General features: G+C 39.4%; 1 protein-coding gene across 1 annotated transcript; it reads left to right on the top strand.

Moving 5' to 3' along the window:
- Positions 1-18019: 18019 nt before the first annotated feature.
- On the top strand, positions 18020-22685 carry LOC120155025 (DNA-(apurinic or apyrimidinic site) endonuclease-like). The gene is made up of 9 exons (XM_039166612.1): positions 18020-18324; positions 18943-19035; positions 19683-19827; positions 20096-20297; positions 20412-20490; positions 20967-21028; positions 21273-21359; positions 21575-21678; positions 22498-22685. Exons 1-9 carry the CDS (start codon positions 18091-18093, stop codon positions 22563-22565), a joined length of 1074 nt encoding a protein of 357 aa, XP_039022543.1. The 5' UTR covers positions 18020-18090; the 3' UTR covers positions 22566-22685.
- Positions 22686-23553: the final 868 nt, after the last annotated feature.

Genomic DNA, 23553 nt, shown 5'->3' with positions numbered 1-23553 from the left:
CGGCCAAAACGTTTTTCTTTGGGGTTTTCAAGCACAAAATGCAAGTAACTACGCATGCAAGTAACCAAGAACGAACAAAATAAGGTAAAAACGCTACCTTTATTTCTTTTCAAACGTTGTACAAAGATTCGGCTTGTTTCTCTATATTTGCTGTAGATTTGTGGTGTTTGTGTACAAGTCGTGTCCTCCCCATTTTCTTGATTACATGGGTATTTATACACATAATAATGCTATCTCTAGTTCCGAATTTTCAGAGGTTTGCTTGGACTAAAACACTTGTTATTTGCTATTTTGGTGTCCTAAACATCCACGATGGTGGTCTGTTGCCGAGAAGCATGGGATAGAGGCGTGTATGGCGAAGACTCGTGGGGGCTGTTGATCGAGGAATTTGGTCGTGGGACCTTTGGAAGGTTGGGGCTGCGGTGCTCAGTCAGGAGACAAAGAGAGGAGGAACTAGGGTTTCCAAACCCTAGTTCAACGGTTCAATTTGGACCCGGTTCAGACGGAAATACAAGCAGACCGGTTCAAGTGCTTCACTTCGGGCCATTGTTGGGCCACGTGTTACTAGTCACTACTGGGCTACCAATCTGATGTAAACATTATTGTATATAATATTAATTGGTCAAAATTTGGTGTCTTCAGCTGCCCCTCTTTGCTCATTATCGTGTAACGAAAATGGAGCAAAGATTAAAAGACACAAATTTTAACAAGGTCGAACATCCTCTGTCGTAGAGCTGGTTTGTCAATACGAAATGACTCCCTCGTCGTGAGGTTGAGTCAAAACTAGGAAAATTCTGAGTACGAAATCCTTCGTCGTGAAGTTGAAATCAAACTCAGAGTTGTTGGCAAGTGGCCTCTGAATCGTCTTCTGGCTCAAGATACTTCGTCGAGAAGGTGAAACTTGACCTGAAGACTTTGGTGTTAGGGTGTTACAGATGACTCCTTCATCGTGAAGTTGGGTCATTCTGTTTGTGAAGTTGAAATTGCATATGGCTCATTCGTCGTGAAGTTGAGCCTGAGAATTGGATATCCCCCGTCGTGAGGTTGAAATCCAATGCAAGTTGTGTTGCTTCGAGGCCAATATCCTTCGCTGTGAAGTTGAAATTGACTCTGAAACTTGGAAAGTGTTTGTTGACAACCAGCGGCCCCTTCGTTGTGAAGTTGAACTTGCGTTGTCTCGAGTCCAATATCCTTCGCTGTGAAGTTGAAATTGGCTCTGAAATTGGGAAGTTGTTTGTTGACAGCCAGCGGCCCCTTCGTTGTGAAGTTGAACTTGAGCTGTCTCGAGTCCAATATCATTTTCTGTGAAGTTGAAATTGGATTGGGAAATTGTTTGTTGACAGCCAGCGGCCCCTTCGTTGTGAAGTTGAACTTGTGCTGTCTTTAAACTGGGAAATTTTGTTGACAACCAGCGGTCCCTTCGTCATGAAGTTGAACTTGCGTTGTCTGGAGTCCAATATCCTTCGTTGTGAAGTTGAAATTGGCTCTAAATTGGAGAAATGTTTGATGACAACCAGCGGTCCCTTCGTCGTGAAGTTGAACTTGCATTGTCTGGAGTCCAATATCCTTCGTTGTGAAGTTGAAATTGGCTCTAAATTGGAGAAATGTTTGATGACAACCAGCGGTCCCTTCATCGTGAAGTTGAACTTGCGTTGTCTGGAGTCCAATATCTTTCGTTTTGAAATTGGCTCTGAATTGGAGAAATGTTTGGTGACAACCAGCGATCCCTTCGTCGTGAAGTTGAACTTGCGTTGTCTCAAGTCCAATATCCTTCACTGTGAAGTTGAAATTGACTCTGAATCTGAGAAATATTTGTTGACAACCAGCGGTCCCTTCATCGTGAAGTTGAACTTGCGTTGTCTGGAGTCCAATATCCTTCGTTGTGAAGTTGAAATTGACTCTGAATCTGAGAAATGTTTGTTGACAACCAGCGGTCCCTTCGTCGTGAAGTTGAACTTGCGTTGTCTGGAGTCCAATATCCTTCGTTGTGAAGTTGAAATTGACTCTGAATCTGAGAAATGTTTGTTGACAACCAGCGGTCCCTTCGTCGTGAAGTTGAACTTGCGTTGTCTGGAGTCCAATATCCTTCGTTGTGAAGTTGAAATTGGCTATGGGTAAAACCTGCAAAGATATGCATATATGTGATGTTATGGATGTCATGCTCTTAGGTATGCCTAAAATGCGTATGAAACATATGTTATTCTGAGCTCTGGAGAGTAATCTCGATCTCCGGTGGCCTGTCGTTGTTGACTCTTGATTTTGAAAGCTTGAAGTTCCAATCTCTGATCTTGAATTCTTCAAATGTTTGATGATTTTTTTTTTGAAGATGCTTCTCAACTATCTCAAACATGCGCATGAGCCTTGATCGGCTTTTGGGTACCTGTACTTTTCAATGAATCTTTGTACAGTAATATGCGATTATCTTTCATAAAAAATAAATAAACCATTAGGTTTAAATCTAATTCAAGATGCTCGAAAGGAAAGATGATCTTTATTCATAAAGGAGGAGAAGAACAAATAATATATGGCAAACATTCTAGAAAACGAATACACGATGATGTGTAAATGAACGTCTTAGATCTCGATAATGTGGGCAATTCTGAGTTGAAAAGTCGTTTGGTGACCTTGAATGCAGCCTTTGCCAAAGGGTTTTTGAAAATGCGACAACGTTCGGGAGAGTGCGACATTTCTCCGATTTATTGAGTTTGTAGAAGATTCCTGTGCCGGGATGTTTCCACTATTAATATCCAAATCGCCTTTGCCGGGTTTTCAACTTGGACTCATCCTTGGTTGCAAGACGCCCTTTGCGGGTTTTCATCTTGAACCCACCTTATTTTCTCTTCTTTTGTTCTTTTTTCCTCTTTTTCTTTTCTCAATTTAGGGCGCCCTTTCGGGTTTTCACCCTAAACGTTCTTTTCTTTCCTTTTCTTTTTTTTTTCAACTTAGGACGCCCTCTCGGGTTTTCATCCTAAGCGAAGTATTTCTTGACTGCGTCCGAGTTGATGGGATGTGGCAGTTCAGGTCCGTCCATTTCAGCTAGGACGAGGGCTCCTCAGGAGAAAGCCTTTTTCACGACGTAAGGTCCTTCCCAATTTGGCGTCCATTTTCCTCGGACATCTTTCTGGACTGGCCAAATTCTTTTTAGCACCAGATCTCCCTCGCGGAATATTCTTGGGTGCACCTTTTTGTCATGTGCTCGGATCATTCGTTTCTGATAGATTTGACCGTGACGAATGGCTTTCAGTCTTTTTTCATCTATCAGATTAAGCTGATCATATCTGGATTGTGCCCACTCTGCATCATCCAGTTTAACTTCTGACAAGACCCTGAGGGACGGAATCTCGACTTCAATGGGTAGCACCGCTTCCATTCCATAGGCTAATGAAAATGGAGTTGCCCCAGTCGAAGTTCGTACCGAGGTTCGATAAGCGAACAAAGCAAAAGGCAACTTCTCATGCCAGTCTTTGTAAGTTTCAGTTGTTTTCTCCACTATCTTCTTAATATTTTTGTTTGCTGCTTCTACTGCTCCGTTCATCTTTGGTCTGTAAGCAGTGGAATTGTGATGTTTTATGTTGAACTGTTCGCAAGCAGCACTCATCATCTTGTTGTTCAAGTTTGTTGCGTTATCGGTGATAATCCTTTCAGGTAGACCATACCGACATATAATTTCTTTCTTCAGAAACTTGCAAATAGTGGATTGAGTGACACTGGCGTATGACGCAGCCTCTACCCATTTCGTGAAATAGTCAATTGCTACGAGAATGAAACGGTGACCATTCGAAGCCTTCGGATGGATTTGCCCGATAACGTCCATGCCCCACACAGAGAAAGGTCATGGTGACGTCATTACCTGAAGCGGATGAGGTGGAACATTTATCTTGTCTCCATAAATCTGACATTTATGACATCTTCTGGCATAGTTGATGTAATCACTTTTCAGTGTGGACCAAAAATATCCGCATCTCATTATTTGCCTTGACATCATATGCCCATTTGCATGTGCTCCACAAACTCCATCATGTACTTCTTCCACTATCATTTTTGCCTCTTCAGCATCGACGCACCTTAATAGAACTTGATTATGGCTTTTCTTGTATAAAACCTCTCCGTCAAGGACGTATCCCGCTGCCAACCTTCTAAGGGTTCTCTTATCGGTTTCGGTGGCTTTTTCTGGATAACTCCGATGCTTGATATACTGCAAAATGTCGTAATACCAAGGCTTTGTGTCTTTCACTTCTTCAATTTGGTAACAATGAGCTGGGTACTCATACGACTACATGTTGATTGGCATCATTTCAGACTCCCCACCAGCCCTGAATGCGGCTGCCAATGTAGCTAAAGCGTCAGCCATCTGATTTTCTTCTCTAGGCACGTAGTGGAAGGTGACTTCGTCGAACTCTTCGACCAGATCCAACACTAGTTTTCGGTACTCTAACAGCTTTATATCCTTGGTTTCCCACTCTCCTCGGAGTTGATAGATTACCAAGGCTGAGTCTCCATACACCCGCAAAGTCTTTATATTTTGCCCCAGTGCAGCCCGAATTCCCAAGACACAGGCTTCATATTCTGCCATGTTATTGGTACAATCAAAGTTCAGTCTGCTGGTAAATGGGTAGTGACTCCCTTCTGGGGAGACTAGGATTGCCCCGATGCCATGTCCTAGTGCATTTGATGCCCCATCAAAGTGCATTCTCCAGGAACTGTCCGTTGAAATGCTTGCTTCCTCTAAAGATATGGCCATTAAGTCTTCGTCTGGGAAATCAAAGTCCAGCGGCTCATAGCTCTCATCAGTTCTTCTTGCCAAAAAATCGGATATGGCGCTGCCTTTTACCGCTTTTTGGCTCACATATTCGATGTCAAATTCAGACAAAAGCATCTGCCATCGGGCTAACCTTTCGGATAGAGCAGGTACACCCATCATGTATTTTAGAGGGTCTAACTTGGAAATCAGCCAAGTGGTGTGATACAACATGTATTGTCGAAGTCTTTTTGTAGCCCATACCAGGGCACAACAAACCTTCTCAATAGGAGGATATCGGACCTCGCAATCGGTGAACTTCTTGCTTAAGTAGTAGATGGCTCTTTCCTTCTTCCCATACTCGTCGTGTTGACCCAGGACACACCCCATGGAGCTCTCGAATATGGAGAGATACAAAAACAGAGGTTTTCCTGGGATAGGGGACATCAGGACAGGAGTGCGAGATAAGTACTCTTTTACCTTCTCAAATGCAATCTGACAGTTTTTATCCCATGCTCCAGGGCTATTCTTTCGGAGGAGACGAAAGATGGGGTCACATTTGTCGGTTAACTGAGAGATGAACCGAGCTATGTAGTTTAGTCTGCCCAGAAAACCTCGGACTTCTTTTTGGGTTCGTGGTGGAGGTAGATTCTGGATAGCCTTAACCTTATCAGGATCGACCTGTATGCCTCTCCTGCTGACTATAAAGCCTAATAGTTTTCCAGATGTTACCCCGAAGGTACATTTGCTAGGGTTTAGTCTCAGTTGGAACTTTCTCAATCTCTGGAAGAGCTTCCTCAGATTCTTGACATGTTCACTCTCGGTCTGTGCCTTGACAATCATGTCGTCGACATAAACCTCGATTTCTTTGTGCATCATGTCGTGGAACAGGGTCACCATAGCTCTCTGATATGTTGCCCCAGCATTCTTTAATCCGAAAGGCATCACTTTGTAACAGAAAGTTCCCCACATTGTGACGAAAGTGGTCTTCTCTATGTCTTCGGGATGCATCTTGATCTGATTGTACCCCGAAAATCCATCCATGAATGAAAAGTAGGCGTTCCCGGCCGTATTGTCCACCAGAGTGTCTATGTGTGGCAGAGGAAAGTTGTCCTTGGGACTGGCCTTATTAAGGTCCCGGTAATCGACACACATGCGTACTTTCCCGTCCTTCTTCGGCACAGGCACTATGTTGGCCACCCACTCAGGGTATTTGGCTACCTGGAGAAAACCGGCATCAAATTGCTTCTTGAATTCTTCCTTGATCTTAAGGAGCATTTCTGGTCGCATTCTTCTCAGTTTTTGCTGCACAGGTTTGAATTCTGGTTTGATTGGCAGTTTGTGAACTACCATATCTGTGTCTAGTCCCGGCATGTCTTGATACGACCAAGCAAACACATCTCCGTACTCCTGAAGTAAGACTATCAGGTTTTTTCTTGCTTCAGTCGAAAGAGTTGTGCCGATTTTAACCTCCTTTCGATCTTCCTCAGTGCCCAAATTTAAGATTTCGATCGCCTCCTCATGTGGCAGTATTTTCTTTTCTTCTCTTTCTATCATTCTCAACAATTCGGTAGGCAAGTTGTACTCCTCTTCATTATTGCATTCCTCAAATTCCCCAAGACAAATGGTTGATTCAAAATCCACTTCTGGATCAGGATCATCAGTGCCCACATTATCGTTATCTGGGAACCTGAAAGGAAAAAGATATGCATGTGTGAGAGGATAATATCCCACACGGAACGGTCAAGAATTAACTTTGAGAGTAACTGGAAATGAAGTACTGGAATGAAGGAGATAGAGAATGAATTCAAAAATAAAAGAAATGCTTGTTTGCCTTGGAAAAGAAAAATGCATCTTTTATTAAACTTAAACCAAATGTTTATTTACCCTTACAAAAGATCACCTATTGCCCCGGGTATAGGCAAATAGGGATAGTTCGAATATTACTCTGAAAGATTCTTGTAAACCACAGGTAGTTCCTCCACCAACCAACTGCTAGGTACAAACCCATGTGGCAGAGGGCATATCCTGGATCCATCTCCGTTGTCAACATCTTCTGTGGTCACGGTATTAACGTTCAGATCTTCCAGAGCCATTTCTAACTCGGATATGGTGGTCTCAAACACATAACCACCTGACTTGAATGTTTTGAAGAGCGGCGGGAATGTCATAGGCTTCCATTGAAATTCGTTCCCAGTCAATCTCTCCAACCTTTTCTCCCGGTTCTTTTGGATCTCCTTTCTCTTTTCATGATAACTGGGCTGAAAACCGAGCCCAAATTGGTCTAATTTTGAGATTGGAAGGACATGATTGATCATCCCTTGCAAATATTTCCCAAAACCTTTCCCGGTTCTGGCGCCTTGGCCCAGGGTTTGCTTGATCTCCATCCTTGTGCATTTGGAGAGTCGAGGTCTTGGGATTCTCTTTCCTTCCGCCACGAATGTGGCATTCACAAACTCCAAGGAGCGGAACGAACATTCTACTGCTTCCTCGTCTACTTCGATGTATGGAGCCTCCGTGGTCACGCTTGCCACGATATCTTCCTCAGCGTTGATGATTACTAAGGCCCCGTCAATGACAAATTTAAATTTCTGGTGCAACGTGGAGGGTACTGCACCTGCTTGATGAATCCACGGCCTTCCCAAAAGACAACTATAGGACGGCATGATATCCATCACAAGGAACTCAACATCATAGGTGGCTGGTCCGATGGTCAATGGTACCTCAATCTTTCCGATTACCTCTCTTTTGGTCCCATCAAATGCTCGGACCACATTCTGACAAGCTCTCATATGAGAGGTATCTATTGGTAGCCTCTTCAATGTAATCGAAGGCATCACGTTCAGGGCTGAACCATTATCGATTAAGATACTTGGTAAAGCGTGCCCCTTACAGTAGGTAGTAATGTGTAACGCCTTTGTTCGGTCTCTTCCTCCTGATGGAATCTCATCATCTGAAAACTAGATGAGATTATCAGCTTGAATATTATTCACCAGACGATCCATCTTGCTGACCGGTATGTCTTGTGGCACAAACGTTTGATTAATGACATTCAACAACGCTTCTCGGTGTGCTTCCGAACTTAAAAATAGTGCTAGCATTGAAGTACGTGTAGGTAAGTTGTGGAGTTGTTCTACAATGTTGTACTCGCTGTGCTTCAAGATCTTGAGGAACTCTTTAGCTTCTTCCTCCTTTATAGGTTCATTGACGACTAGCACATCTTCTTTGAACGGCTCCAGTGGTCTCTGCCCCACTTTACTATTACCTCCTCCGGAAGTACTCACCTGACACTCGTATTTCCATGGCACTTACTGATTGTCCTTATATTGAAAAGGCCGAGGTGCGGAGATTACCACCTTGGCTGGTGTTGTTACTGTCATGCTTGCCTTAGGGGTAATTATCAAAGGACTACCCCTACCAAATTTTCTATCTGATGATTCTCCGGTGGCACAAACATCTGCTTCCAAAGAATCTAGAATTTCTTCGTAAAACTCCAGCTCTTTCTGGTTTATCATGAGTTAGACTAACGATTTGAACTCTGGGCAATCTTGTACTTTATGTCCTTCTTCGTTGTGGTAATAACAATGGTTGCCATCTTCATTTTCTGTCGTATCTGGATATGGTGCAAGAAGCCCTGCCTTCACCATTTGGCTCCATACCCAAGCCAAAGGAGATTTGATCTCTGAAACACTCGATTTAACCTTCCTGCCCCCTTCGGTAGTAACGGCATTGATTCCTGTTTCCTGATGATTGGGCAAGGGATTATGTGCGACGTTTGGTGCTCCGGAGTTAAAAGTGATCCAATTCTTGTTACGCATTCGTTGCACAAGTCTCTTGAATGCGAGACAACTTTCAATCGAATGCCCCTGCACACCGCCATGGTATTCGCAGTGGGCGCTCTCGTCATACCATTTCGGGTAAGGGGGATTTATTAGATTCATAGGATAAGGCGACACTGCATGAGTGTCAAAGAGCTGTTGGTATAATTCTTTATACGTCATGGGAATGGGGTCAAACCGTTCCCTTTCCCTTTCTCTTCTTGGTTCTCTCTGGTTCTGTCTAGAAGTACCGGATGGTACAGCTGCTGTGGAATTTGAGCTTGAGATCGTAACCCCCTTGCTGACACTGTGAGTGTTTACATTGTTGATCTCTCGCTCTTTGTTCTTCAGGGGAGGTTTTTTACTGGAGTCTCCTCCCTCAATCTTTCCTTGTTTAATGGCCAACTCGATCATTTCACCGGCCATGACTAAATCTGAGAAACTTCCCGACGTGATTGCTTCCAAGTGCCCGAAGTAAGGTGCCTTCAAGGTCTGTACAAACAGCTTTCTTGTTTCCTTTTCATCCAAGGGTGGATGAACTTGCACAGATAAATCCCTCCATCTCTGTGCGTACTGTCGGAAACTCTCATTGTGTTTCTTCTCTAGGCTTTGTAACATGACCCGGTCTGGTCTCATATCGTTGATATGCTTATACTGCCCCAAGAAAGACTTGGCTAAGTCTTTCCACGTCTTGATATGAGTTCGGCTAAGCTGGTTGTACCACCGAATAGCTGAACCGGATAGGCTCTCTTGAAAACAATGGATCAGGAGTTGGTCATTCCCGCCATATCCTGTCATCTTTCGACAGAACATAGTAATATGGGCTGAAGGGCAACTGTTCCCGTCGAACTTCTCAAACTCAGGAACTTTAAACTTTGGTGGAAGCACCAAGTCTGGAACTAGACTCAGCTCCATTGCGTCCACTCCATAATAATCATGGTCTCCCTGGACCATCTTTATTTGATCTTCTAATATTTTTATCTTTTCTTCCATCTTTTTAGCTTTATCTTCCTCGTCAAAGTCTGGGACATGATAATCATCCGGATGATCATCAGGGATGATTGTAGAAGTTTGTATCTTTACAGCAGGTGCAACTTTCGCTTTGGTAGCGAATGAGTCCCCGGGTAGTGCTGCTTTCCCTTTAGTAGCAGATGCGTCCCCGGGTAATATTCCGGGTGAGAGAACCACTTGCGGGGTTGGTGGTATGGCCACCCCCTCGGAAGAGATGCCCCCTGATGCACTAGCTTGCTGTAGACCTGACAACTTGGCTACGATTTGGTCGACCAAGGACTCCTGATTTTTCTTGATGGACTCAAGAGTACTTTCACTGTTCTGAGCCATCTTATCTTCTAGTTCCTTTTGAAGTCTTGCCATGTGCTCTTCGATTTTCTCCATTCTGGCTTCCATTTGTCTCTTTTTTGCTCGAGTATTGTGCGGGTGATGTGTATCTGATGCTTGTGGTGGTAAGCTCGGTGTCTGAGACATGTTCTGTTAGTTAATACGAATGTAAAAACATGGAAAAAACATAAAATAAACAGACATGAAATATAAAATGCAAGAAATGCAATGCATGATGTATGCAATTGGAGGCATTGATCCAGAAAAGTGTTCATTATTATAAATAACCCTCGTTCAGACAAAAAATGTCTTATCTTTTAAGAGACATAAAAACAGATTAAAGGTACATTCGGACTAAGTCCTCTAGACCCCGAACAGCTTCCAGTAGGTTGACAAGTCTTCTGCCTTCCTCTGTCACTGGTAGAATGCCTTGTCGAACCACACCAGCTTCCCTTGCTAGGCCGTGAAGATGACGGGCTGCTTTTTGCACTTGATCCAGGAAATCTCGGATGGTTGCGTCTCGGGCCCTCAACCTTCGCTGTGCTTGTTCCCAACGGAAACGCCATTGTAATCCTCCGTCGAAGGGCACCATCTGAAGCTCGTTTGCTTGCCTCTTGAACCCATCTACAATAGCTTCTAACTCAGTTATTGTCTTGCCATCTTTCTCATGTCGTTTTTCTAAGTCAGCTATCCGAACTCTCAAGCGTTGGTTCTGATATTGACTATATGCCAAGCGTCTTTGGGCAGTCTTCATCTGTTCCCTCCAAGCTTTCTCATCAGGCCCCTCAAACTTCCTTTTCAGGCTATGAGCTTCATCTTTCCAGTATTCAGAGGTTACTTTCAACTTGGAGTTATCATTGACCTTATCTTGATACCCCTTTCTCAAGTCTTCGAGCTCAAAACGGACTCCTTTTTGTTCTTTTTCCAATTTTTCTGCCCGATCTTTCTGAGAGTCAGCATCAAGCTTCCACTGATAACGTTCAGCTTCAAGTTCCTTTATCCTTTGCTTCAGCTCATTATTCACGGCTTCAAACTCGATCTTGGCTATCTCGAGTTCAGAAGGGACATGCATGAGATGTTCTTCCATGGTCCGGGTGTCATCACAGTCTGGCACATGGATGTTTTCATTCTTTCTTAATCTTCGCCACTCCACATAATCCGGAGTGAGCATGCTTCTGGCAGCTACAACATCCATCCGGAATACTTTCCTCCACGAATCGGATGCTTCTTTGATCATCTTCTTATAGCTGTCGTCGTGATACTCAAACTCTGACCTAGCCAACCCGCATGTTGCTGGGACAAACTGACGTGCTCCGTACTGTCTAAGTGCTAATAGCGGAGCATACCCGACTGCTCCCCAAAGTCCAAGTAAGGTCACAGTGTCGGAGTCACCACATCGAAAAAGAACATCACTGAGGAATAACCAAGGGGCTCTCCAAACGATATCTCGGTCTTGAAGATGCGTAAAGACCTTCATCCATTTTTCTTTCGAAGCGCCTTCATGCCATTTTAAGGTAATAAATTCACCTAGAGGTGAATAGGTGGTGCTGAAACGGCGGTAGGCAACCCCGTCAGTCTTCCAGAAGTGGCTGTGAATCCAGACTTGAAGGAGCTGAATGCACCCGGTGAATCTTCCTCCGCCAGTTCTTCGACAATGGTTGAGCGATCGAAAGGTCTCGGCCAAGATGGCTGGTGCTGGGTTAACTCGTTTAGAAAGTTGCTCAAATAGTTCCACCACGGCAGCGTCAATGCACCCCAAAGCATTCGAAAATATGATCAAACCGTACAGACCCAGTGCAAAAAGATCTATAGTCTTCCACTCATCAGGGTGGTTTTTCATTAGTTGCTTTATATGGATCCACTCGATTCCTTCCCCGCTACCTTTGTGCCGGAGTCGATCAGTCACCCATTTTTCATCAACCCCTGCAATCTTGGCCAGTCCGTTATTGAAGGGCTGACTCTTGATATGTTTAATATATGCCCTTTCTAGTTTGATGCTTTCGCAGTGCAGTAGAGTAGTATACTCTTCGATAGTAGGCACCATGTCTTCCTGGTTAAAGGTGAAACAACTATATCCAGGGTTCCAGAATTGAATTAATGCTCGGAGTAAGGGCTCATCAGTCTTGACATGGAGCAAGAGGGCGATATCACCATATCGTTGGCTGAATTTATGCTTTCTGTCATTCTTCCAACTGTCCCAAATGTTTCGCAGCTTTTGGACTTTATTCTGTTTCAGGCTGACAGCGGTATAACTAACCAGTTCTGACACATAGTTTCCCTGAAGGCTGTCTCCCTTCTCTTTCTGAGCCTTCTCGGACCATAGTCGTGCCTCAGCGTTTTCAATCTCTTGTATTACAACACCTTTGTCCATTAATTCGAATTATTTTGTGTATAACAAACGCTTTTTAGGGATCAATAGCCTCTTGTAATGATGCAAATGCTAGAAAACAAACACAAAGGCAAAAACGTTAGTAAAATAAAAATACAAATAAAAAAAATGACGGAAGGAAAAAGCGCAACAAAAACATGGTTAGGGTAAAAATATCCTAAGTTTTGGAACGTGGTTTCGGGGTAGGCTCTAATTCTTCATGGTCTCCCGGTTTAGGTTTTAAAAAAAACGGTACCCGAGTTCTCCTTGTCGGTGCCCCCTTGGGCTTGCCAGACCCTTAGTCCTAAACCCATCACAGGCTTGTATGGACTAAGTTAAACTCGAGGGGACACATTCCCTTATGCCCGCACGGTGAATAAATTCACACGAAGACATAAGATATATGAATCCCGAAGGCTACTTGCTAGGCCCGCACGGTGAATAAATTCACACGAAGGCGTCGCTTTCACCCCCACTTAAAATAGGAATTGGAGCTCGGGTATAGAGCCTTAGATGGAAAAAAACTTTGAAGTCTGAAATCATGAGAAAACGATTAGTCCAACTATTTACTCGAAAATATAATCAAAAGTAAGTAAAAAGGATCGAAATATTACCTTAAAATTTAAACTTACCATTTTCGTTAAAAAGACAACTGGAAATTACCTTAGCCTGACTCACTTACGTCCCCAGCAGAGTCGCCAAGCTGTCGCAACCGTCTTTCGGTTGGGCCCCGGAATTGGGCTTCGACTTGGATTAAACGGATTGGAGTCGCCACCGATCATTTATTTAAAAATAAATGGGTTGACCGGATACCTTATAATTTACCTGATCTGCGTCTTACCAAAGATGTGTCGGATTCGGGAGTCGGTTACAGTCAAGGAAGGGTTAGCACCCTTGAACTGCCCTTTCGGTACTACATAATTTCCAGTTGTCTTAACTAAGGAAATTGTAAATTTAAATTAAAAGTTAAAATAACGATCCAAAACTTACCTTTAACTGTTTTTTGAAAACGTACTCTTACGGAATCAAGGAAAAACGTTAGAAAAATAAAGGTGACGAAAATAAATTGAAAAAAAAAAAAAAAAACTAACAACATATAAAATAAGGACAAAAAGCAAACGACATGACCAACATTGAGATAATAAAACTGAAATGAAAAAATAAAGACGAAAGAGAATAACATAAATAAAGAAACAAATGTAAATAAATAAAATACGACAAAAAAAATTAAATAACAAGAAATAAACATAAAAATAAAAGTAAAATAAATCGAGGGAAAGAAGATAAAAAAATATATATATATATATTTATATAAATATTAACTTGTAAAAAAATATACAATATATACATGCATATAGATATATATAATAAATAAATAAAATAAATAAAATACTAATAACACATATATGTAAAATAAAATAAAAAACTAATAATACTATAAAATATATAAATAAAAAATTAGAATTAAAATCCCAAAAAGGACTAAATTAAAAGAAAATCTTAATTCAGGGTCGAAATCAAAAGGAAATCGGATTTAAGAATCGGATTTGGGGACTAAAATAGAAGTTATGGAAACGGTAGGGTCAAAAGGCGCAGTTTACCCCATTTCAAAAAACACGCGGGTATAGGCTGTTGCGGGTCGGGTCACGCGGGTCTTCGTGGGCCGAGTATATAACTTAAAATTTTTAAGAAAACTTCATTTGTTCTCTCCTCATCAGCCGAACCCCCCCCCCATTTTCTTATTTCCTCTGATTTGTTCATCAAACTGATGAACATGATGAGCAACCCAGAATCCGGCCACCCTTGCTCCGCCTCGCCGCCGCCGTTGAACGGCGACGGTCGCCGTTCATCGGCGGCAAATCCAAAAAACATTTCATTTTTTTAAGAGCTTTTCCCTTCCCCACTTTGAATTTCCGAATAGTTTTTTAGGAAAACAAGCCTCCTGGTGTAGATCGAAGGTCGAAAGTTCAAAAGATCCACCCCTCTGTCATCGGCCAAAACGTTTTTCTTTGGGGTTTTCAAGCACAAAATGCAAGTAACTACGCATGCAAGTAACCAAGAACGAACAAAATAAGGTAAAAACGCTACCTTTATTTCTTTTCAAACGTTGTACAAAGATTCGGCTTGTTTCTCTATATTTGCTGTAGATTTGTGGTGTTTGTGTACAAGTCGTGTCCTCCCCATTTTCTTGATTACATGGGTATTTATACACATAATAATGCTATCTCTAGTTCCGAATTTTCAGAGGTTTGCTTGGACTAAAACACTTGTTATTTGCTATTTTGGTGTCCTAAACATCCACGATGGTGGTCTGTTGCCGAGAAGTATGGGATAGAGGCGTGTATGGCGAAGACTCGTGGGGGCTGTTGATCGAGGAATTTGGTCGTGGGACCTTTGGAAGGTTGGGGCTGCGGCGCTCAGTCAGGAGACAAAGAGAGGAGGAACTAGGGTTTCCAAACCCTAGTTCAACGGTTCAATTTGGACCCGGTTCAGACGGAAATACAAGCAGACCGGTTCAAGTGCTTCACGGGCCATTGTTGGGCCACGTGTTACTAGTCACTGCTGGGCTACCAATCTGATGTAAACATTATTGTATATAATATTAATTGGTCAAAATTTGGTGTCTTCAATTGACAGTCATGATTTGTTGCAGTAGGAGATAAATGGTTTGATATGGTAGAATGCAAGAGATGTGATAGATAAGGTAGCATTCATTGGCACAGAGTTTGTATAATTGTCTAATTCGATAACGACCACACCATGACTTAATGTGGTTATGGGCTTATACTTTGGAAGTTCAAAATTTTAATAATATTATTTTTATAAAAAAGAGTATACACTGTTTTTTTTATTTTTCTTTTAATATATTAAATTAAATTTAATAAATTTTTTAAAATTATGAATATGCAATTGTATCCTATATGACTTCGTACATCTGCCACTGAACTTGTATAACTATGGTCAATGGCGTCTACAAATGGAATGGAGAATTTAAGCAGGGATGACTGGCCGTGTATAGTGTTACAGGCTGTGAGCAAGGGTGCAAGACTCATGTGCACATAGATATTTAAAAGGTTTCTATTCGCTTGAACTTTGGTGAAAGAGAAGAATGTCACCAAAGAATATTCACACAAATATAAATAACATGTGAACATGATTCTAAAGAAAATAATGAGGAGATGATATAGTTTTCTTATATATTTAGATTGAAGTAGGTGGATTTTCATTTTTGGTTGTCGATGTAATTCGATCTACATCATTTATTGTAAGGGGAATCAAGTATAAATAGAGATCATCTTCACCTCATTTGAATTTATCATCCATTTTTTGAGTAATACAATCAAAGTATTTATTCAAAGCTCTCTTGCTCTTTTCTCTTTTTTTCGTACTCTTTTGATGTCTACTTCAATTCTTTTAAGCCTAGCTTCTTAGTACCTTTGAGAATTTATGGGTTCTTAGGTTCATTTTGTATGTTAAGTTCTATCATCTAAGATCACGAGAATCACTAGACAAAATTTTAATCTCATGACAATTGGTATTCGAGTCATGTTTGAGTAAGGTATTGATTAAGATGATTTAAGGAGAAAGTCATGCTCGGGGGGGGGGGTGGAGACTTATGTTGGGAAAATAAGGGGGCTAGCTTGAGGTTCATTGTGATGTCGTTAGAAGGGAGGGTGATCAGACTTGAGGGATCCAGACTCTTGAACTGAAGTACTGGAGGTTAACATCTATGAGCTGCACCTTTTAGGAGATGAGCTCAAAGGAGAAATGCAAGATCTCACCAACCAGATGATAAACATGATGAACTAGAGGAATGATGCTCTTGAATATGTGGTAGAGACTTTGAGAAAGGACATGGATGAGCTTAAGAGTGAGACGCTTATATGCAAAGCTGTAGAAGGTAGCAGAATGCTAGTTGGGGAACCCAAACACAACATCGATGTCCTGAGGGCATATGAGTTCAAGGGAAACTGATCGACCTAAGACGTACACAACTTTCTTTAGAAGATGGAATAATACTTGTGAGTTGCCGACATCAAGGATGCTTTTAAAATTGTAAAACTACTTTTGTTTATTTTATTGATATCGCTCTTTTGTGTTGGCATCGTATGTGCACTAATGAGAGGTGTAGTGCCACTAGTAGTGAAAGGTGGTATGAGTTCCAAGCCAAATTCAAGGAGTAGTTTTACCCCATGTATGCAGAATATGAGGCATGACTAAGTTGAGGCATCTTAAGCATCAAGGCATTGTTTGCGAGTATGTGCAAGAGTTTAATGGGTTGATATTCCAAGTTCCTAGCGTGGGTGGATGATGCCCTTTCTACTTTCTTGGATGGATTAAAACCATAGACCAAGCTAGAGTTGTAGAAAACAGGGGTTTAGAGTCTTTCTAAGGTTATAGCTGTCGTCGACTCACCGACTGAACAGGGGTTTAATCGATGAGTGCGTTAGTGGACGCTAACATCCAATCTATTAATGTTCCATGAGGTTGCTAACAAGCTTGGTCTTCTTATTGAGAAGACAAGTGGGTGGATCAAGACTTTGACCATGTGCTTGGTTTAAATTTTCTTGATGGGGTTAATGCTCTTCATTTTTCTATTACTGCTTGTGTTTACATAGTGGATCCTCTCCAACAATATGTTGTGATGGTTCATAGCACATTCCATAAGAGTGAGAAGAATCATAGAAATCTTGTCTTTGCAGTTAAGACATCTGATTTTAGAAGCTGCAGTTTGTCCTATCGGAGTCCGAATTACAGAGGCTGATCGAACCATTTCCCAATCAATTGAAATATGATAAGAAACAGCAAACTGGGCCTATTCATGATCCTTCCTTGCCTTTATGTTGAAATGCTTTTCAGATGTGAACCGTCGACTCTTCTTGTGGTGCTCCTAAGGAGCAAGTTGTGTACAGTTATTCAACAGAGTGAGGATTAGAATTTGAATTTCTAAACACCACTTTGTTCCTGTTAATCCAAATGCACCACAGGTAACGCCCATCTTCTTTTGCGTGTTTCGCTATCAGTCCTTGCTCCGTGTGACTCGGGAATAGTCTAGGATTCCACATACGCTGGTTTAGGGATAGGCATGGAAATGTATCCAACGGATTTTGATTCGATCCGGTTTTATTGGGTTAAGTTTTCTTTAAAAAAAACTGAGTTTGGGTCGAATTTTGTAGAGTATAAGTTTGGGACAGGTTGGATTCGAGTTTAGGATAATAATATTCGACCCGACCTAAATTATATGTTATATATTCAGGAATAATTGTATTAATACACATCTCTATATTATATTTTTCAATTAAGTCCCTATTTTATCTAATAAAATTAAGAATTTATATATTTTTTATCGGATCGAGTCGGATGCAGATTTTATTTCAAACCCTAACCCCGAGTCAGGTTAGGTTTCGGATGAATGGTGTGCTTTCATTGGGTCGGATGAATGGTGTGCTTTCATGAATAATTTTTTGTATTTATAATATATGTTTATTTTAATTTAATTTATAATACTATAATGTAAATATTAATTTTTTTATTAAATTATTCATGTACAAAAGGGTAAAAATAATTTTAATGAGATAAATATATATATAATCGTTAAATCTTGAATTAAAAATATAATAAATATTTTTTTTCTAAAAAGAGAGAGAGAGATGCAACTGAGGCCCTAATCTGATTTACAATTAGGGCCTATGTAAAGTTCAAAACCATTTCGCCTCAAATGTTTGGTTCTGCAACTTTTAAATGGATTTTCTTTTTAGAAGTTTTCAGGTAAACAGCGACAAAAGAGAGTTGGGAACGTAGCGACTCTCAAACCTGTGAGCAACACGATGAAGCGATTCTTCAAACCAATTGAGAAGGAAGGCTCGGCAAAGAAGCCCACGCTTTCGCCTTCAAAACAATGTGTTGAAAACGAAGATGCACAGCCTGAAGTGGACATCAAGAAAGAGCCATTGAAGTTCCTCACCTGGAACGCTAACAGTTTGCTCCTTCGAGTCAAGAACAATTGGCTCGAGTTCTCCAGTTTCGTTTCCAATCTTGACCCTGATATCATTGCTATACAGGTGATCATTGTCTCTCACTTTCTTCCACCTTCCTATCAATTTGTTGTTTTAGTTTTTGTGAGGGGGTTTGATGAAGAGTTGGTATTTTAGCTTTGGGGTTTTACTGCTTAAGTGAAACAGAGTTTATTTTTTTGCTGCGTTTGGAACTAAAGAAGGATTATTTTACATATGAGCATGCCTCGTTGTTTATGCAATTTAAAATATATGTGTGATGGCCAAAGGGTTGTTCTGCAAGAGGATTAAATGCAGTTAAATGACAACGTGATTACTGATTATGAACTGCCTATTTTTTCAATATGAAAATGAGCTTGTATTCTAGATGCAGTCTTTTTCTTGTTGCATGTGAACAAAACTATGTTCAATCCGATATTTGTGGCCGACTTATCTGATTAATTTATTTGGAAGACAGCTGTTCCCTGTTGAGTTTTAGTTAAAGATGGTAATGTTGTTTCCTCAAGGTTCATTTATATGTCCAAGATAGTTTACCTGGTTATGCTGAGATTCTTTTTCATTGCCTGGATTTTGTTTTTAATCGCATTGCTTCATACTGTATGCCGATGCTGAAATATGTTTCTGGAATTTACGTTAAGACACTATCTAATTGTCTGTTAATGGTAGGAAGTAAGGATGCCAGCTGCTGGTTCAAAAGGTGCACCTAAAATCCCGGGAGAACTAAAAGATGATACCAGCTCTTCCAGAGAAGAAAAGCAGGTAATTTTTTTCTTGTGCCACCCTCCGTGATTGATATATCTTAACTCTACTTGTTTTGTTTGTGTCTGTCCTATCACTTTTCTCTGTTTATTACCTTAGTGTGTTTTTATATTCTTGATGATCTTATGCAAACACTTTTAAATATGCTCTAAATTGACTATGTTAGAATCTTCAGTTACATTCTTTTATGGGCAGAACTATGTTTTCCTTTGCAACAAACTTAGGAGATTCTTTATCATCATTTTCATAGCTGCGTAAGTCTATTATTTTTTATACATTTTGTTTAAATCATGCAACATTATCTGTTGTTAATTTCAAAAGTTACAGTTACAGCCAGCAGCTGTAAAATCTGTGAGGATTCTATGTGATTGCGTCCTATTCTAAATTATAGGTCTTACTGTTATACGTACATGTGAGCTTGCATGAAAAGTATTGTATAATGCCTTCATCTTTTTGTCCCTAATGAGCTATTATATTGTATTTGGTTAGGCTACAGTAAAGAATTTTTATATATATATTTATTATTATTTTTTTGGTGGGTTGGTTTTGTTAAAATGAAGGGCCAAAGTAGCCCATTAAAGAACAGTTTCATATTAGAGTAATGCATGTTTATTTCCCATCTACTCAGATTATTTCAAACCATGCAGATATTGATGCGTGCTCTTTCTAGTCCACCATTTGGAAGTTATCGTGTTTGGTGGTCTTTGTCAGATACAAAATATGCAGGCACTGCATTGTTAGTAAAGAAATGTCTTCGACCATTAAAAGTTTATTTTTCTCTTGATAGAACAGGTATTTTTGTTTACGAGCATCCATTCTTCAAATTTCTTGTGAGGAAAAAAATTTCAGTTTTATCTTTCTCTTCATATTTAGTCTGCATGTTTGTGTGTGGGTATGAATATATGCCTGCACATAAGAGAAAAGAATGTGCACCATTTTTAATTGTCCTAGTGACTGTAAATTGGAACATTGTCTTTTAGCCATCTAATAAGAGATATTTCCTTTCTTATGTTCTTCCATGTTTGTTTCAATATTATATGTTTACCAAATTCTTTGCTAGTTTCAAAGCATGAACCAGATGGCCGGGTTATTTTAGCTGAATTTGAGACACTCCGTGTATTGAATACTTATGCACCAAACAATGGTTGGAAAGAGGAGGAAAATTCGTTTCAGCGGAGAAGAAAGTGGGATAAAAGGATTCTAGAGTTTGTAGTTCAATCATCAGATAAACCTCTTATTTGGTGTGGCGATCTGAATGTTAGGTGAGTTCTTCGAGTTGTATAAGGGTGGGTGGACTTACAGAGCTTGTTAGGTTCATAGAATACATCACCTTCAGGAATTAACGTTGCTCTTATAAAGTTCCGTTGCTTGTGTAGCCATGAGGATATCGATGTGAGTCATCCAGAATTCTTCAGTGCAGCAAAGATGAATGGTTATGTTCCTCCAAATAAAGAGGTTATCAGCTTCATCTGTCTTTTGTTTTCACCGAGGATTAAATTTGATTTGGACCATTTCTAGATATTACCATGATCTTTTTTTGGTTCACGTTACATGCTTATTTATTATAAACTTAACCGTCAATTCCAATATCGATGCCAAAACTAGAATACAAATTGCAGAAATCCGTGGGGCAGTTAGATCACCAGGAACAAACAGATCATCTTATTCTTAGGTTGTCTGCCAAGTGATATTGGATCTAGTTTAGAAATTGATTGGTTGGGATTACTATAGAAATGAAAATTGCTGGTTGGAATATCACTTAATTTTGCATATGCAGGCCTTGTGATGAAGAATGCATGTTGAACTTTATATCTTTAACGTTGAATTCATTAGGCTGTCATAGTTCCCTTAAGATTCAGATATGGACTAGTTCAATGTAGTGTACTCTATATCCAAGAATAACTGACACGATAGTTCATGATTATGTGCAGGATTGTGGGCAGCCGGGATTTACCTTATCTGAGAGGAAGCGCTTTGGGGCAATATTAAAAGAGTGTGTCATCTCTTCAGAGAGCCCTTTCTTCTATGGTTTCCAAACTTTCCATAAGCCGTTAACATGTTGAAAGTTGAAACCATGATGTGTACAATAATATTATCTCCACACAAGCGTTTAATATATAAGTTGAAATTGAAAAGTTTTACCCAATACTTTCACTTACCTTTATGTAATGAGATATTATCTTCTTTTTTATTTTCATTTCAATCTACTTCAAATAAATTTGTGGATTATGCTTTAGGGGAAGGTTAGTAGATGCATATAGATACCTGCACAAGGAAAAGGACATGGAGTGTGGATTTTCATGGTCGGGAAACCCTGTTGGGAAGTAAGTAATTTCTATGCCTACCCACGTATCTTTGATTATAGTATTTTTCTTGTGGTTATCGTTCTTATTATTATTAACATTATTCAGAGGTTTTGGGGAAATTAACTTTTTGGATGATGGAGTTTATGATTCTATTTAAAGCATTAACCTATCAATTTTTTGTAGAGAGTTTACTAATCTTAGGTTGGGATGTAATGTTGGTGGTTTTATTGCAGGTATCGAGGAAAACGAATGAGAATTGACTATTTCATTGTTTCAGATAAGCTCAAGGAGAGGGTGACCTCATGTGAAATGCATGGGAAAGGGATTGAACTAGAAGGTACCGTATTGTTCGGGGGTTTTTTTTTCCTGCACTTTTTGGTGAAGATAAAAGTATAAGTTAGTATTAGCCATTTTCAATTAGTTCAAGTTGCTTAATTGCTTGTGTAGGTCAAGTGGCAAGCATATGGTCACATTTGCCCAATATCTTTAGGTAGTTTGCAGTGAACATTCAATTCCATTATTCCATTATCATTTATGTAGATCTGTTGGTCTTATTTTTCAAATGCACAAGGATACCATACATGTCAGATGAAGGAAAACTGAAGCATTTAAATTTTGATCTCGCTTGTAGAAAAAACAACTGTGAAAATAATAATAATAACTCTGAACTTTAATTCTTCATCTAGATAAAACTATATACTTTTACTATATCTGAATCAGCTCCTAACTTTTAATTTGTATTTCAATGTCTTTGTACCCTTTAACTTGTACTTAGTTAAGCCCTGAGCTTTAAATTTATATGGGTATAATAGAAGCATAGGTTATGTTATTCTGACTCTTCATTTTTCTTCATGTATCCTTGCTCCCCATACACGTCAATCCAACACGTATCCAGACATGGGTATCATAATATTCAAGGAACCTCCAAATATGTAGAAAAAGTTTTTAAAATTTGAACAAACCCGCGTTGGGCATATACCAATGTCTAATACTTATTTAAGAAAAGTGAAACAGTTCAGGGATTTTTAATATTTTAGCCAAAAAACAATTTGTTGGAACTTCAGTATATTATTTAAATGCCTTATTTTAATGTGGTTTGCTTTGTGTTTAGTACATAAGTCATCCTATTTCCTGCATTGATCTTCAAATTTTGCAGGTTTCTATGGGAGTGACCATTGCCCAGTTTCTCTCCAACTTTCAGAAGAGTGCAAAGAAGCAAATTGACACCACATGGTGATTATGTAATGATATTAGTTATAACATTTAACGGTGCTTGTTGAATCCTAAGTAGTGTCTGATAGTGTTTTCTAGTCATTGTAATATTCACTGTTACTCCTTAGCTTCTTGCCAACATGTCTGGATTGATTCATTTTGGATTTGGATTATATTATGTTTGAATCCTTTTGAGTTTGGATCTTTTCAATTTAGTGTTTTCCCAGGTTTTGATCGCTTTAAATTTAAGTAATATTTTGTTGGAGCCTTTTAAGTTTAGATTAATTTAAAGAAGCTAAGAGATTCTGATCCGATGCGGTCCGAAATGGTAGGAGAGATGAAAAAATTATTATTTTAAAAAATAAACCTTAATATGTATTTTATTTAATGTTACAATTTATATTGTAAATATACTATTGTAGAATTTTATAATTTATAGTATAATTAATAAATTTATATTTTTTTCTTTCTTATTCATTAAACTTTTGCTTTTATAACATAAAATCTAAATGGTGTTTGTATAATTAATATATTTTAAATGATATTATAATCAATGTTAAAATTTTATTAATCATAATTTAATCTAATTATTTTTATTAATATCATAATAAATTTTTAGTTTGATGTCATGGTTAGGAGCTGGAACAAAATGTTAAGGTCTTCAGTTCACTTCCCATTTTTTCTTAATTTTTCATCCATAAGATGATTACATGTACTATCATCTTATTGGAGGGTATTAATTTATTTAGAAAAATAATATATGAAGATATCACATCCGTTGTTGTTAATGATAATGATCAAAGTACAAATAAATTAAAAGTTCAACGATTATAGTATAAATTTTAGAAGTTTAGTGATTAAAACACAAATATCTTAAAAATTCGGTGACCCACAAGTGTAATTTAACATTTTAATAATTGAAAAAATGTGTATTTTAATGTGTGAAAAAAGTGTTTTTTAATAGAAAAAAGTAATTATAACATTTTTTTTAAAAAAAAAT

The sequence above is a fragment of the Hibiscus syriacus genome, unplaced genomic scaffold, assembly GCF_006381635.1.
Source record: "Hibiscus syriacus cultivar Baekdansim isolate YM2019G1 unplaced genomic scaffold, ASM638163v2 tig00111160_pilon, whole genome shotgun sequence".
Taxonomy (NCBI): domain Eukaryota; kingdom Viridiplantae; phylum Streptophyta; class Magnoliopsida; order Malvales; family Malvaceae; genus Hibiscus; species Hibiscus syriacus.
Note: the sequence above shows the minus strand (reverse complement) of the source record. Positions and strands in the feature narration are given on the sequence as shown.

What these genes read in the sequence shown, in the direction of transcription:
- LOC120155025 (XM_039166612.1), top strand. Translation starts at nt 18,091, where the DNA reads ATGAAGCGATTCTTCAAACCAATTGAGAAGGAAGGCTCGGCAAAGAAG. An exon ending in CTTCCAGAGAAGAAAAGCAG is followed by an intron (nt 19,036 to 19,682) that starts GTAATTTTTTTC and finishes CAAACCATGCAG; the next exon opens with ATATTGATGCGTGCTCTTTC. An exon ending in ATGTTCCTCCAAATAAAGAG is followed by an intron (nt 20,491 to 20,966) that starts GTTATCAGCTTC and finishes GATTATGTGCAG; the next exon opens with GATTGTGGGCAGCCGGGATT.